Below are 15,317 nucleotides of genomic sequence, written 5' to 3'. Positions count from 1 at the left end.
GGATCCATCGCTACTAGCCCCATCCACGGAATCCTACACTTTTCTGCTATGATTGGTTGTGTATTTTCCATTATATGATCTGAATCTTGTTCATCTATGATCTTCAAAATTAGGAAAACGTATTAAAAAATTTTGGACGTTGAATAGTGGCAAGATTGATTTTACTTCCAAGGGGAACCATGATTCATGTATTCAACTTTATATATTTAACGTAAGTAACTGAGCTGATGAAGCAGTTTTTTACACAGAGGCATGTATGGAGAGTATTATATTGCATTCAGAGGTCTCTACTTTTTCACATTCAAATGACGGGAAAGAAGACGGCGTGAACATGTTTGCTTATGATAGTGTTTCCAAACTTGATTCTAGGTTAATTTGTCGAAAAACAATCCAATAATTTGTTCGGAATAAATACTGAAGGAATTGGGCTGACACAAACAATTATTACATAAAGGCAGTTCTTAAGGGAAAACTGCAGAGATTCCAGCGTATCAGTGGACAGTGAGTATTATATGGTAATTCGGAATCCGGCACAAATGAGCATTGGAATCACGATGTTATCCTGGTGGGAATACTATTCACGAGTTCTCTATAAAACCCGTCAGGTGCTTTATTGTGTGGATCGTCCTCCTTCAGCAATTAGTTATGAGGGCGAGATGTACAGGAATTTCGTGAAACACCTTTTGTAACCAATAAGTAGTGTCACTTGTTATGGATATGGAATATATGAGTGCCGCAGTATGGTAAGTTCATCACTTTTAGGAATTAAACTGACGCGTTCCTCAACTATAATTCGAAGGATGTCAAGAAATTGCTGGAGAAAGGAAGCTGCATAGAAATACCCGGAACAAGACAAGTGATCTATCATCATGTTCACAAATCTCTGTACCAAACAGTTAGGGCGAGAAAATAAGGAAAGAAATGTACAATGAATACATACAAAGGACAGATGGAAGAACTGTATGGTCCCAAATGAGTTTGGTATCAAGGGCACCAACTTTCCAAATATTATTTGTAAGATGTACAACAAATACAATTAAGTAAATAGTACTACGTCAGCTAACTTAATTACTTCATATATCCCCACGAGCGAATACTTTCTCATCATCTCTCCAGTTATTCATTCATTTCGTTAAAAAACGCCGTACTTCGAGAACATCCCTGCCTAAGCTCTGACTGCCCTCTCACTTCAAACTTTTTATTTCAAATGAGCATTCTACCACAAGACGCCATCGCTCGTAAGGAAAAAGTATTATTCTAAATGAATAAAGTCTAAAGAGCACAAGACGCCTCCTATCATACGAGTACGATGTTATTCATTACCAATATGAAATATGCAAGCACAGGTAATACTGTTTTACTGGGTGGTAAGAGTGCATGTGGTACTCTCTCTATTGGGGGGCGACATTTCGATAATCCCTTTGGATGATGAATAATTATTCTGATGCTATGCAAAAGCTGCACATATGAATCTCACAACTGATTTTGACGCAAACTGTAAATATTTGAAAAAGTGAAGCTTTTGAAAGACACTGTGGAAAGTGGAGCATAACACCAAATCTATTATAGAAAAGGGATATACGGAAGACTAATCTCGCTCTCGCACGATCCCAAAACTAATGAAGAAATAATTAATTACAATGATAATAGGCCATCGTCCCGATAATCTCGAGTACGTGCACGCATGATACAGAATTTACATGCTTAAACCAAATGAAGAGAAAGCAAAAAGGCTGATAACAAGACAAACAGCCAACAATAACTAGAACAAGTGACTGCTAGAATGCTGAAGTACAGGATTTTCTATGAAAGTGGAAGATGCTACAATAATGTTGCTGTTGGACCAAGCTTGATAATAATATCTGATAAGTCAGGCTTACACAACCTTCTGGAAGACCTAAACAGGACGATGCTTGATTTCGGGAGGAGCTATCTGGAAGTCAGCACTAAGGATTCGATCTATATGTTTCTCGCTATCAGCGTCCACACCAATAGTCCACATCAGGGAACACCAGTTTGCTGCTCGAGCCCTCACCACTGCTTTGCATATATTTGTCAGAGCTGCCGTTAAAGTGTTTGTCTCTGCAACCGAATTTTCATATCATTTTACAGTATTTCCACAAAGGAATATATGGACGGATTGTGTTAATTACTAATTAATTAACAACCTACCCAGATCTTCATTAAATCGAATTATTTCACCACGAAGACGCTGCAATATAGCATGCCTTTCGTTAATTCGACATTGCTGCAGTACTTTAATCGCATCGTGCAATTCCCGTAATGCATTGTGAACCGCAAGTGGTAATGGCGCTTCCCGAAGCTGCTCCATTTTCGTCAATAAGGTTACAACGCGTGCATGCTCCCTGTAAAAAATGTTGTTCGAGTGATGAAAGAATCTCATGGCAAGTCGGAAGATCTCAACTGTTTCAAATTCATGAACTGAAAAATGAAGGAGATACCTGAAGAAATCAACAATGAGACGATCGATTCTGGAGGGCACTTGGACGAGACGAGGAATAGGCATGTTGTTGGCTGAGGATATCCTCTTACCTAGGTTATGTCGAGCCAGTTCCGCTTCCGTCTTCTTACGTTCTTTCTCCAATTGACGGTACTGCTCGGTACACTCTTCCAATCGTAGATGTAACTCCAGCGCAGACGCTGAACCACGATGGTACGATCTCAGCTGAACAACATTATACATTCTTTATTGTATCATTCAAAAAAAGTGTGGAATAACAGAATATGAAGTGGTACTTACCGGTGGAATGTATGGCTTAAATATTGGTGGTAGTGGTGACTGTCCACAAAGGTAAGTACCACATAAATGTTCGTACAATGCCTGCTGTCGTAACATTTCCGTCACAATAGGGCCCAACTCTCCATCGTCCCTTACCGACGATTCCCTCTTCAATATTGCATTCTGGCCAACTACGGGACGAGGCATCACTGAAAAAAAAGAAAAGATGGTATGCAGTTCGACTCTCTCTAGAGATGTCATTCTAAAGCAATCTTTCCCCTTGTTCTCCTCGTATATCTTCAAACTTAGGTATACGTAAAAAGCGGCAATGTATGTAACACGCTGGAACTGTTTCGTTCTGTAACAGCCATGTAGTACAACAAATTATTGCCGGTAGAGTATGCAAGATTTACGTGAACACACTTAGACTTCAACTTTGCGTGATACTGGAATGCTTACCAGTAGATACTTGATGTACAGGCATCGTCGATGTCCAACAATTTAATAAATCCAGTTGTTGCTGGTAATTGGGATATAGCTGGCTTGACTGCTGTTTGAGTGGTAATGTACTAGGTGTGCGCTGGTTGATACCTGTCTCGCATACAGCGGGGAATTTCGCGGGAGTTCTCACTGGAAGTGATTCTTTGTCCAGTTTCACATCTTGTAACCTTGCATGCAGTGCTGTAATATTTGGTGAAGTATGGCTTAGTGTGCCGATTCCGGATCCTGACCCAACACAACCTTCGATGTTCAGCTTTAGCAGCTCCTGAAACGTGACACGCAAAGGTTTAATTGGGAAGAAGGCAGAATCACTTCATAGAGAAAAGGCAAGATATCAGATAGTACCTGAATAAGATCGTATTCCTTCTCGCCATTAAAAAAAGGCATAGTTTGTGCTGAAGAAAGTACCATACCACTAGTGGGATATGGCTGAGGTGGTGTTGGAGCACATGGAACTGTCCGAGGTACGCTCTGTTCTATTACAAATGATGAAGATGAGGAAGTTGGTTGAGGAGGACACGAGAATGTGGGAATTGTTTCCGCCATCTGACGAGGTTCCCCCGTTGATTTCCTCCACATGTTTGCATAATAGAAGCGTGTGGGTGATTTTTGTGACTCCACTGGGGAAGTCTGTAGATCTGATTCTGAATGTGAACTCTCGGTACGATCACTACTGGCATTATCCTGAAAGTTGCACTGATTCAAGTTCAGATGAAATGTTCATCGGCACTTCTTACATATATGAAAAAGAAAATCAGTGCGTGGGTAATGCCATCCAAAACCACCTCCAACAAGTAACTTTTGTTGGATCTTCATTTAAATAAACTTGCAAAGCCTACTCAGAATCAGGGTGCGTGCTCTAATTTTCCTGGTTTCAATTCCTAAATAACTGTTTCATTCCACTTTTCCGAATCTTAGATAAAAGTATTTACGGAGAGTGTCGAGAACAATACTGTATTTTTAAGGGGAACAGAAGGGCACAAATCGCACTCTGCAGAAATTGGAAAAGAAAAGCATTATTCTTCAAACAATTTGATGTTTATTGTTAAACAGTTGTAGCTATTATTCACACATTAATGACACATTCTTGGGTTGCACTTTTAGGAACTTCATGTATGCTACACAAAAGTCGGAAAAAAAGCGAACACATTTGATTACGAAACAAACTTTAACGACACTTATGAAAACGGCGCAAAATAGTATATCTGATCGGTCATCCATTTTCCGATTTGAAATCTTCATGGTGAGGCAAATTTTGATATTATTAAAAATACAGAGTTCGAGGTAGTTTTTGGCTATGAAATGGCGACAATATGCATACCTTTAGACAAATGAAACTTGATAAATATGTCTGGCAATTTCTGCTCAAAAGAAAAATCCCATGGATAAACGTAAATGTAGAAACCAAGTTGCGGTTGAGGGCTATTTAGTGTTTTCGTTGACCAGCTGCTAACTCTCCCTCACAAGCAATTACTACTGGTGATGAATAGAAAATTGGACAGAAACCTCCTTTCAGATGGAGCTCGCATGAATGACGATGTATTGTATACTCATGACAATTCCGAGTATTTTATTTTTAGAAAAATCACTTTCTTGACTGGCAAAGTTCAGAAACTCATTCCTCGGGGTTCAAGACTATACTTAGAGAATGTCTCCAATTAGCGTTGGAAAAATTAAGACTTGCCTGTTCTGTGCCGCTAATCCAACTGTAGACGGAATGCCAGGGTGACGGCAAACACTCGGATGCATTAGGAATGGGTGACCAGCAAGAATGAAATAGGCCGGAGGTGTTCGGCGGTGAGGGTGAGCTGTTAGTACCCCAAAAAGAGATCTTGTCCTCTCCAGGTAACATCGACAGCTGATTGAAGCAACCCACGGCCATGACACTCGTATGCACTACCAATAATTCCAGAGCTGATGTACCTTAGATGACACTCCTTCAAGTGACACTGAGCTCCCTTTCCTCTTTTCGAGATCTCTAAATGGCTTGTAACATTGTGGTAAAAACAGCATATGACAATTATGTTCACGCCGAGAAAGCACAATAACCAACGCCCAAGGAACACATTGAGTTTAAGCAGAGACCAGAAGGTAAGGAAGAAAAGAATGTTTGGATTTTCTGATTGCCATGTTTCTTCATTCTCGTCGTCCATGATGAGCTGTGAGACGCTAGCAATAACTTCCTGTTCTGCTGATTCCTGCTACGGCTGGTATGATATGGGAATGGTATGTTATGGTACAGGGTAGTACGGAGTAGGATGAGACCCACGTCGGTCCCCGGCTGGCACAACATCGGTCATCACGGTCATTTATCCCTTTTCCCTACAGACATTCCCTCCCAAGACAAAATACTCCTTATTGCCACTTTTATTATTGTTATTAATGTTATTATTACTTGTGCTGTGATCGTCAGCCGGGGACCAGCACCGTTTCTTTTCATCTAGTCCGTGGTTGCCAGCATCTCCAGAAAAAAAAAAAGCATCCATCCAAAAAATTCAGCAAAATCGTCGCCTGTTTTACTGTGCTACTCATTCGGAAGATGTAAACGACTGCTGTTTCCGAGATGATGACATAAATAGTGCTGCGGTACTTCCTACGTATCATTTATTGCCTCTTAATTGCTAATGACAAGTCTTGTAGTAGGAAGTATCTATCAGTCTCCCCAGATATATATATATATATATACATATATACGCATTGATATACTGTGATGGAAAGCTTAAACAAATAGTAATTAATTGTAAAAATGAAATCAATGATATCCCAAAGTTGTTACTTATAATAATAAATGGTTAAACTGACAATCGATGTCTAATTTCCATCGCTAATCAGGCTTGACCCCTATCTAATATGCTAAAATGAAGGATGAAGGAGACAAAAAAAAAAAAAAACAATGTGGATCTTAGGATTAATCTGGATAATACATAAAGTATGAAGTAGATTCAAAATGATCAAGCTTAATTAATTCACGGTCATTAGCTTGTTTTAAATGAAAGCTGGAGACCATGATAAACTACTACGATTGAAAAACAAAATACCTTACCAGTTCAATTTTTGTCGACTAATAGTTGTAGATATCATGGTCGATGTCTCAGGGTGCGTTAAATGTTATTGCTAGCTTCTAAAGCGGTAAATCAATTAGGATATGTACGAAGGTCAAACAAAACACAGGAAGAAGGAATGGAACAGCGACAGTGAGGTTGAAAGCAACAATCAAGAAGCGCTGAATGTTCTCAAGTTGATGGGAAGAAAAGGGCACCGTGACCTCCACTGTGCATGCATACTACGAACTTTGATCAATAAAAGCACATTTTGAAGTGAAAACCAAGATTTCATTAACATTGGATTGCTATACTTACTACTGCACTTTGAGTATGACTACGTGCCAAATATCTTATTTACTTACACGAGCCAAAAAAGAAATTGGAGAAACTAAAAGGCCTGGCAGAGTGAAACAGTACTGTTCAACTGATTAACAGTTCAAAAGCCTTCTCCTGGTGTTTGCGATATAAGTGTTCGTGTAAAGAAGGTCAATGACACAGGACACGATAATTTCTAAGGCCAAAAAAAGATGCCCTCAGCATTTGTTACTAATGACAAGTTAACTGATGAATGACAGTTCCATATATAAGCTCAAAATTCTTGACTAATCTTGAATATAAGAATTATACCTAAGGAAATAAACTAGTGTATCAGTGAGGTTCAAGGATATCAGGAAGAGAATAGGTTGAACAAAACTGTGAAATTATACTGATGAACTGATGAAGTAGCAATATTACACTTAAGCAATGATTTGACGAATTCTGCATGTGAAGGTTACAACATTAAAGCGTCATACGCTTGCCACTGGATAGGTGACCATTTCATATCGAGATGAAAGTTTGAAGGATAATTATGGTTAGTCTGATGGTAGCAATAAGAATCGACGAGTGGATTGTTCTCCTTCCAATGAGAGGAGAGGAAGGTAATAAAAAACCGAAATGATGGAGGAAGGAACCAAAAAGTTCTGCTCCTAAAGCAGTCCTCACCAACACAGCGGGTGAAGCTATCAGTTTTTGACTGAACATATTTAACTGGGCTTATTGATTCAAATATCAAAGAATTGCTTGCTGCTTTCGCTAATCATTGCAAATGCATCATTTAACAGGATAAAATGAGTAATAAGAATAAGAACACAGTCAGTGTGGACAAATATTATTGTTGACACACCCCACCACTGGACAGGCCGTGCTTGAAATGCACCTTTTGATCGGATGATTGTTGCACGAAAGGCAGCACGATGCACATTGCGCTGAACCATGACCTTCAACAAATACTCTGCATTCTGTATTCAGTTCATGCAATTTCAAGGCTGTATCAGCACCTAAAGCATTTGCTTTATGCAAAAATAATTGATGGTTAAACCTTCAAAATATCGAAGGGAACTAGGCAAGGGTAACTGGGATCAGATGATCTGGAGCTTTTAACTAAACCTTTTCAATTTCATCGTTATGATTCACTTACTGAGGTCTTACACCGATGAGAAAAACAAATCAGTATGCGCATTAAATCGTAGCATATTAATTACAACTGGAATATTAGTCAACAACTTTGCCGGTTCCCCATCCGGAAATGAATGCACGGTGTAAAACATTCAGAGGGAAAGGCATCATAAAGATATCACAAAATCTTTCCTGCCCGATGCTATAAATGAATGCTATAAATGAACATGGCAGCCCATTGGCAACAAATTATCCAGAAAGAGTTATGGACTGATCAGTTCGGGCATCAGATCTGGTAGTGCAATCTAAGTTAAGTGATTAAAGTGAAGTCCATTGGAAAACTCTCGAAACACCAAATTCACCAACACCTTGCTAGCCTTTCAACATAATGGGAACTTCTTTAACAGGACTATCTTGCATATTACAATGGACCAGAAAAAAACTAACCATTCCACATATCACACAAACTATGTTCCCTTCTGTAAGTTTGTCCTCCATAAGTACTCTCAAGGTTTATTCCCATGTTCCCATTATAAACTGTAATCAAATAACACTGGATGCATCTGGTCATTTTATTATAGCAGAAGAAAAGCAGGTGAATAATCACATCAAACAACATATATATAGAAAATGCGAGAGGGTAAGATACCGCAGCAGTGTTTGTTGGTGAGCCCTCTAGAATTGCGATGATAAGCGAGAGCGAGGGATGGGTAATTGTATCCTTAATTTCAAAGATAAGCCTAATCGAGAAATGTACCTAGTACACTTAGATGTGAAATTATAGATCAGGAATCCAATAGCACAAAGAAATCGAGAAGGACTGGATTAAATGAGAAGTCAAGAAACAAATGCAACCAACAGAGGGTGTAAGGCGCCATGCTTAACCTACTTCCTTGTCAATCTCCCTACCCCCAATTTTCCGAAAGACCAGTCAGCCTAATAATATGCCGCAAAAAAAAAGCACAAAAATAAAAAAATTTTTCCAGTGCTTCTGAAAACACTGATCGCAACATTAAGGAATTTGCTCGTGGATGCATCCACATTTCAACGTCACAACGAAGAAATTCACAGGCACATACATAATGACAGGAAGACAGATACATAGCAACACATGATGAATTGGTACCAGGAGGTACCGCTCGTTTCCAGTTATTACAAGAGGACTGGATGGAAGAGGTGGCGATGATTAGAAGAAAGGATATGCACTTAATTTCAAATGGGAGACGTGCGCTGATCGGCTCGATCCGTCGTCGTTCAACCTAACTGCAGCTGTATTCGCTCAAGAAGATGTACAGCTACAGCAACAGTTACAGTGATACCTTGGAGGAGAGAGAGACGAAAAATCAGTTTAGACTGCTCCTTGAGCGTTGTGTTGGTGCCTTGCACGAGGTGTCACCACGGGGCACCCTCCACAGGCCATCACCCACTATAAACATACACACACACGCCCACGGAAAAAGGGAAGGGTAGCTGCTAGCCTTCTTTTGTTTCTTTAGTCGGCCAGAGAAGAGAATTTTTGAGAATATTCCAACCATATACTATCAACATTACAGACTTCCAAGCTTTTATTTTCCCCATCTCTACCTTGTAAACCCCTAGGTCATCTCTTTCCCATCTAACCCACCTAATCAGAAGCTCAATCTGCAACCCCTCTCATAACCTCTCTTACTCCCTTAACTAAAGTTTTCTTTAATCATTAAAATGAAAACTTTCGAAAGCTTCATCAAATAATGCCAGAAGGTTGTTCCAATTATCTTCACTTGCAGTTATATATTCGAAAACACGTCCATTTGATTACCGCTTTTTCCTGCAACAGTTATGGATCAGTATAAATCAGTAACCGCTGGCATGGCAATTGAATTAGCACTTGAAAAAGCAATTCAACAAATCTTCATTTAATGTGGAATTCAATCTTCATGTGTAGACGTGAAGCAATCAATCGGTTGCACTGTTAAAAAACTTGATTTGTGGAGGTCATGCACTTTATTATTAGCGTCTTTTTTTGAAAATTTTTCCATCTGCTATCTCGAGGGCTGCAAAACTCCCCATACGCAATATGGCCAATATAATATATGCAAAGAATATGATGTATGATCATCATTAACTATGGTCCACACCTTTGATCGTACCATAGAAAAACAGAAATTCCATTACGATATCGCAATTTTCAGCTCGTCTTACCCAAATGTCAACTTAGTTATGGAAATATCTCACGAAAGATACGACAGAAATGATCCTCACTCCTTCTGCATAATAGATCATTTCGACGGATTAGCGAATTTTCGGGAAAAATTATTAAATGGTGAGTTCAGTAACTGCACAACTGCCTTTGCATATAAGTTATTGGAAATATTTTAGTTTTAGCCTAGTTCAACTAATCAGCACATCTTTTAGTCCTATAACTTCTTTTTTGACATTCCTAAACGAATGCGAGAGAAATTTTCAAAACTAGTTCATTCCGAAATGCATCCACTCACTAAATGTGATTACATACTGAAACCTGATATACGAGCGATATTCGGGATTTCATAAAAATAATTATCATTAAAAAACTGAGAATTTTCCACTCCAAAATTCCGCAGTGCAGTACAGAAAGTAAAATCAATTTTGCCGCTTTTCAAAAACACCAAGTTTGACGATATCTGATTTACAAATAATGAAGTTTCATTTAATGAAAGCTAATGAAGTGCAACTTTTCAACGAAATAGTGTCATAAGCAAGCCCAATATTTACTTACTAAGTTTAAATTCTATCGATGTAAGACAAAATACTTTCAGGGCTTACCATTATCGATAAAAATTACAATAGAATTTATTCAATAGGAACAAGAATAATTTTAAGGAATTAGAAGCGTAGACCGTTGCCTTCAAGGAAGCGTCTATTGAGTTTCAGAGCTACTATGATGTACTCGAACGTTGCAGTTATATCATCAAAGTACGGTCAAACATCAAAACACAGCAAAAGAAAGACTCTTAAAAGGCCAAAAGTACTTCATTAAAACCAGTCAACCTTGGCAGATAACCACACACATTTATCTATGGATAGAGTGCGATGAGAAAGCATGGAAAATGAAAAGATACCAAATCCATTTGGCTCGAGCACCCTTTTGGTTGATCTTGTATCGTTCACGCTTTCTTGGATCAGATGTCAGTAGACCAGCTATAAGTTGAATCTTAATTTATTGAATCAATTCGCAAGTATATCTGCATTGTCGTTAAAATTTAACAAGATAGACTCAAAGAGTGTCCACTTGGTGATATGTGGGATTCCTTTATTTACCAACCCTCTGATAATGAAAGAAGATACCAATACGGAGCTTGTCGAAATGTTCAGGAAATAGCGCAGCAATACATAATGAAGCACCATGTCGTATGATTCTAGGTATGACAGAAGCACCGCCGGGACCATCTGTAATTTTACCTCTGATATCCAGTTTTCCCAGCAAATCTGTCACTATCAGTGGTGCCAAGAATATTTCCCTGAAAAACAGAACTAATTTCGTACTCGGCAAGAAACTATTTTAAAATTCTGTAGCTACTGCTTTTAAAGAAAATAACAAGAGAAACTTCTCGAGATTTGAGAATTATAAATAAGCATGGAATATTACCTAGCTTGTAAAGATCGAAATACATCGAGGCCATATCCGTCTACCGTATATTCGCCATTTCCTTTGTCTTGTACTTCGACTTCAGCAAACGATGCTTTCAAGCGAACTTCCACTTTCGCCATTCGTCGATTGGTACCTTCCACTAACTGAACGGGTGGTATCTAAATACGAAAAATTAAAAGTTTCCTTATTAAGTCGTTGTTACCTGAACACCAGACAGTGAATTTCAAATCATATCGCAGTTGTGTTTCTCATAAAACAATTTAATCCAACAAATTAGTCTTCAACCCATTTGTGTTATGGTTCTGATATATATAAATAATCTGATACACACATCTTCTACTTGCGTTAATTTTTAAACTTACTTTTGTACCAAAAATAACGTCCTTAGCTCCAACAGCCACAGATTTTCTGTATTCGAGAATGAAGTCCTGCTCCTTATGAGCACCAGGAAGGGAAATCATGTAATCTAGCGAAATGATAAGATGTGCATACTGAAATGCATGATTATTATGGATATAATAAATCGAACAAAAAAAAACTTTTGTTCTATCAAATTATGCTCCTTCGCAGTCTCATTTACTAGCCTTATTAAATTGAACAATTGCTTTTAAAACAATTCATAAACCAATGACAAATTATAGCTTCCAGTATTACGGTTCGTTCCAAATTTTCAAAAATGACCATTTCATCCGTAATTCTCTCTTCCATTTTATTACAAAGCATTTGTTGACTAATCCATTCCGTACCCAATAATTCCCTACAATAAAGATTATGAATAAGAATAATGCATAAAAACGAACTGATCCACAGGTCGGTATTAAAATTAAGTTCAAACTACACATTTTATGTGTTTTCCGATCATCCTCTGTGGCCACTTCCTGTTTCTGTTGATGACACAATAATGCTTCCGTCTTTGCACCAACAGTCTAAAATAAGAAGTATTCATTACGCAATTCCTTCTCAGATTACGTTTTTTCAAGGAAGAAAACAAACCCACCGAGAGAAGTCGGTAAAACTTGGGCGCAAGTGTAAAAAATAGTAAATCCTTTGGGCGGCCTTCATCATCAAATGCAATCTGACGCAACACTGGTAAAATTTCTTCGGGCGGCTTCATTACCGGTAATGCCAACTTGTTTGTTAGACCAGATGGAAAGAGATACTCCACTGCCCTGAATAATATCACATCCATACAAAATACTGTTTGAAGTTAGTTGGATATTTTAGTATACTCCTTTAGCGCAAATTAAGCAGCCGTCTGGATTTACTTTTCAATATCATCCTGGGTGATGCTACTCGGTTCCAGTCCCATCATATTGGCCAAATATCGTTTCCCAAGCTCGAATTCTGCTTTTTCTCGGGCCATAATTTTATTTCGCTTTCCAGTATCATTGAGATAAACCTCCAATGCACGACTTATTACTTTCTTACGATGTCGAGGTACATCGGTATCATCAGCACTTGCGACAGTATAATCATCGGGCAGTACTGTCTTGGGGACTGGTACTATTCTCGTTTCTCCTGTCACTAAATTCTGGTACCTCGTGTTAATTCTTAGGAATCGAAGATGATATATTCGTCGAATTAACCCAGGGAACATTCCGGTTCCTGAAATTTATATAGAAACAGATTTTGCAAATCTGCGACTTCGACAGAACTGAAAATGATATACCGTAAAATGAACCCTAACATTTCGACCTGTCTATATATCCCACATACGTAGCAACCTGACCACGCGGGAAACCCAGCAATATTTCAGTAGCTCAACTCTAGAAGACAACGACTACATTGGTCATCTTCCTTTCAGCCGCGAAATACCGACTTTTCCGTTGCCATCGCATTTGACCGGACGAAATAAGCTCTGGACGGAAATTGAGTCTCAGGTTGGTTTTTCAGCCTAAGAAGTACAGGCCCACTGGAGTCGCAGCCAAATGGATAAATACAGATAGAGGTATTTGTCGCAACTATGGCAGACCTTTTGAGTCAGAAAATAATATTATCAATGCATAAATATTCCAGTGCTTCCCTTCCCAAGTGTTCATGAAGAGGAATAAATGTAACCATTGATGATGGAAACTGAAAATTGGCCGGCTACACGCCGTGTAAGTATGACCATTATTCCATCCCAATTTATATTTGTGTTGCATGCGATGGTAACTAAATATCATAACTAAATACGGAAAGACCTCTCGTGACCTCTTGAACCAGTATTTTTGATTTCAGCATCTTGCTCCTTTCACGGCATTAATTAGTTTATCCGGATCATATGATTCTTTTCTTCGGATTCGCGTTGGGAAGATTTTTGAAGCGTGGATGTATTTGGCAATAGGTTTTGAGTAATGGTGCTCTTATTAAAATTCCGACAAAATGAGGATACTGTTTGCCAGTGCTTATCTACCCATATGTTAACTGATATATGTAGTTTAATAGCGTAACCCAATAGCTCAGTAAAGACCAATAAAGCAGATTTTAAACCAAAACTGAATATCACTGATATCGATTCTGAATGTTACCGATATATCATATGGATGGAACTTTTATCATTATATTACATTTTTATTGTATCAGCTCCCGTGTCATCATCATATTTACGCCATCAGTTGTACTGCTGTTGTTGAATACTATTATATCAAATTAAGGTTGATCATTTTGTCTTAATTTATTCTAAGAGCTAAAGATTAAAACCAGTTCTCGAAGGGAAATGCTTCCGTACTTTCCTAGTGAAGTACCTTTGCTTGCATATCATTAGAGTCAGGGACAACTTCAGTAATAATTAATTAACATGAATTGACTTTCAGATCTTGAACTGATGAGCTTCACATTTCACTGGTGGGATTACGCCTTCATACATTGTAAGAAATGTCTTCGGCGGTGTTGTGATTGAAGATCATCAAATGTAGGAAGAGGAAATTGGAATTCATTAACAACTCTTGCTGTCAAAACCTCTTTTTCTAATTAGATTGGGAAATATTTCGATGACTGAAGCAAAAAAAAAAGTAAATGAAGGGATACAACTGAAATAATTGCGCCTAGAAAGGTCTGGGCAGTTCAAGAATACACAATTAAGATTGAATCTTCAAGTTTACGAGGGGAGGTTTCATCGAATTCAGACTGAGACAAATCTGAACAGCACCAAGGAGCATATCATAAGAAATATGCAATCGTTTTTATCTGAAAGGATTTAATGGATTACGTCTTAATGATATTATTGATGCACTATGTGTTAGGCGCATTTAGCAGACTGCTTCCATCATAATAGCTAATGTTTTGGAAAGAAATCATAACAGCCGTGACAGGGGTGTCGTGGAAAAAAATTAAGAGAATTAGAAGATGAAGATTACTGTCCTTGTTAGTAATAAAGCAATTATGTTTTATAAAAAAATGACTTACTGAATATTGATTGGTTATGTGTTCGAGGAGTGTAATAGTTATCCTTTATTGTTGTTCAAATAACAAGTACAATAAAAACAGGTTAGAAGTAATTCCGATTATAGTAGAATAAAGTCCAACTTAATAACGTAGAATAACGGGAGAAATATTGAAGTGAAGATTCGTAAACGGAGAGGAAATAAATCAGGATTGCATTGAGTAGAGTTGAGTGGCGACGGGGAAAAATTAACATTGGTTCTTGCTAGAGATTCTTAGGGTTTATATATGGGATGTGTGAAAAGGAACAATCATTACATATTGACAGTATTCTCACAGGTTCAAGAAAAATTTACATATAAGAACAGTTTTCTTTAGAAAAAATTGCGCAGAAATTGTTTTATCTGATGTACAGCTTTCTCACCATTGTATAAAAGATTTTGCATGGGATAAAGCCTTTACAAATTAGTTACCATATATGCACAAAACATCAGAAAAAGCACTTTTAGTAGATTAGATAGCTGACTCATGACTTTAAACATGAGAAAAAAATATATAAATGCGATCTATTTGAATGAATGATTTTATGATACAACTATTTCGGTTTCTCCGACAAGGGGTA

The 15,317-nt window shown here is 38.0% G+C and overlaps 4 protein-coding genes across 4 annotated transcripts; 1 reads left to right on the top strand and 3 right to left on the bottom strand.

Moving 5' to 3' along the window:
- Nucleotides 1-256: 256 nt before the first annotated feature.
- On the top strand, nucleotides 257-689 carry LOAG_07317 (hypothetical protein; the record flags this gene model as incomplete). The annotated part of the gene is made up of 2 exons (XM_003142850.1): nucleotides 257-369; nucleotides 488-689. The coding sequence occupies 2 exons, from the start codon at nucleotides 257-259 to the stop codon at nucleotides 687-689; spliced, it is 315 nt and encodes a 104-aa protein (XP_003142898.1).
- Nucleotides 690-1,731: 1,042 nt separating this feature from the next.
- LOAG_07316 (hypothetical protein) lies at nucleotides 1,732-4,462 on the bottom strand (the record flags this gene model as incomplete). Its single annotated transcript, XM_003142849.2, has 7 exons — nucleotides 1,732-2,082; nucleotides 2,173-2,366; nucleotides 2,463-2,686; nucleotides 2,762-2,949; nucleotides 3,200-3,506; nucleotides 3,587-3,925; nucleotides 4,409-4,462. The coding sequence occupies 7 exons, from the start codon at nucleotides 4,460-4,462 to the stop codon at nucleotides 1,898-1,900; spliced, it is 1,491 nt and encodes a 496-aa protein (XP_003142897.1). The 3' UTR covers nucleotides 1,732-1,897.
- A 394-nt stretch (nucleotides 4,463-4,856) lies between these two features.
- On the bottom strand, nucleotides 4,857-5,534 carry LOAG_07315 (hypothetical protein; the record flags this gene model as incomplete). Its single annotated transcript, XM_003142848.1, has 2 exons — nucleotides 4,857-5,164; nucleotides 5,291-5,534. The coding sequence occupies 2 exons, from the start codon at nucleotides 5,532-5,534 to the stop codon at nucleotides 4,857-4,859; spliced, it is 552 nt and encodes a 183-aa protein (XP_003142896.1).
- A 2,751-nt stretch (nucleotides 5,535-8,285) lies between these two features.
- LOAG_07314 (ribosomal protein S9 containing protein) lies at nucleotides 8,286-12,946 on the bottom strand. Its single transcript, XM_020447394.1, has 9 exons — nucleotides 12,598-12,946; nucleotides 12,330-12,501; nucleotides 12,173-12,258; nucleotides 12,014-12,089; nucleotides 11,695-11,823; nucleotides 11,330-11,490; nucleotides 11,029-11,201; nucleotides 10,803-10,881; nucleotides 8,286-9,529 (listed from the first exon to the last, which is right to left on the bottom strand). The coding sequence occupies exons 1-9, from the start codon at nucleotides 12,927-12,929 to the stop codon at nucleotides 9,517-9,519; spliced, it is 1,221 nt and encodes a 406-aa protein (XP_020302370.1). The 5' UTR covers nucleotides 12,930-12,946; the 3' UTR covers nucleotides 8,286-9,516.
- Nucleotides 12,947-15,317: the final 2,371 nt, after the last annotated feature.

The sequence above is a fragment of the Loa loa genome (genome assembly GCF_000183805.2).
Source record: "Loa loa unplaced genomic scaffold supercont3.15, whole genome shotgun sequence".
NCBI lineage: Eukaryota > Metazoa > Nematoda > Chromadorea > Rhabditida > Onchocercidae > Loa > Loa loa.
The sequence above is the reverse complement of the archived record's forward strand: the minus strand, read 5'-3'. Positions and strand labels throughout refer to the sequence as shown.

Coding starts and splice junctions, on each gene's coding strand:
- LOAG_07314 (XM_020447394.1), bottom strand. CDS start 12,929: ATGTTCCCTGGGTTAATTCGACGAATATATCATCTTCGATTCCTAAGA. Junction 11,202..11,329: donor TTTCGATCTTTACAAGCTAG/GTAATATTCCAT, acceptor TCTGTTTTTCAG/GGAAATATTCTTGGCACCAC. Junction 10,882..11,028: donor TTTCGACAAGCTCCGTATTG/GTATCTTCTTTC, acceptor TTCAACTTATAG/CTGGTCTACTGACATCTGAT.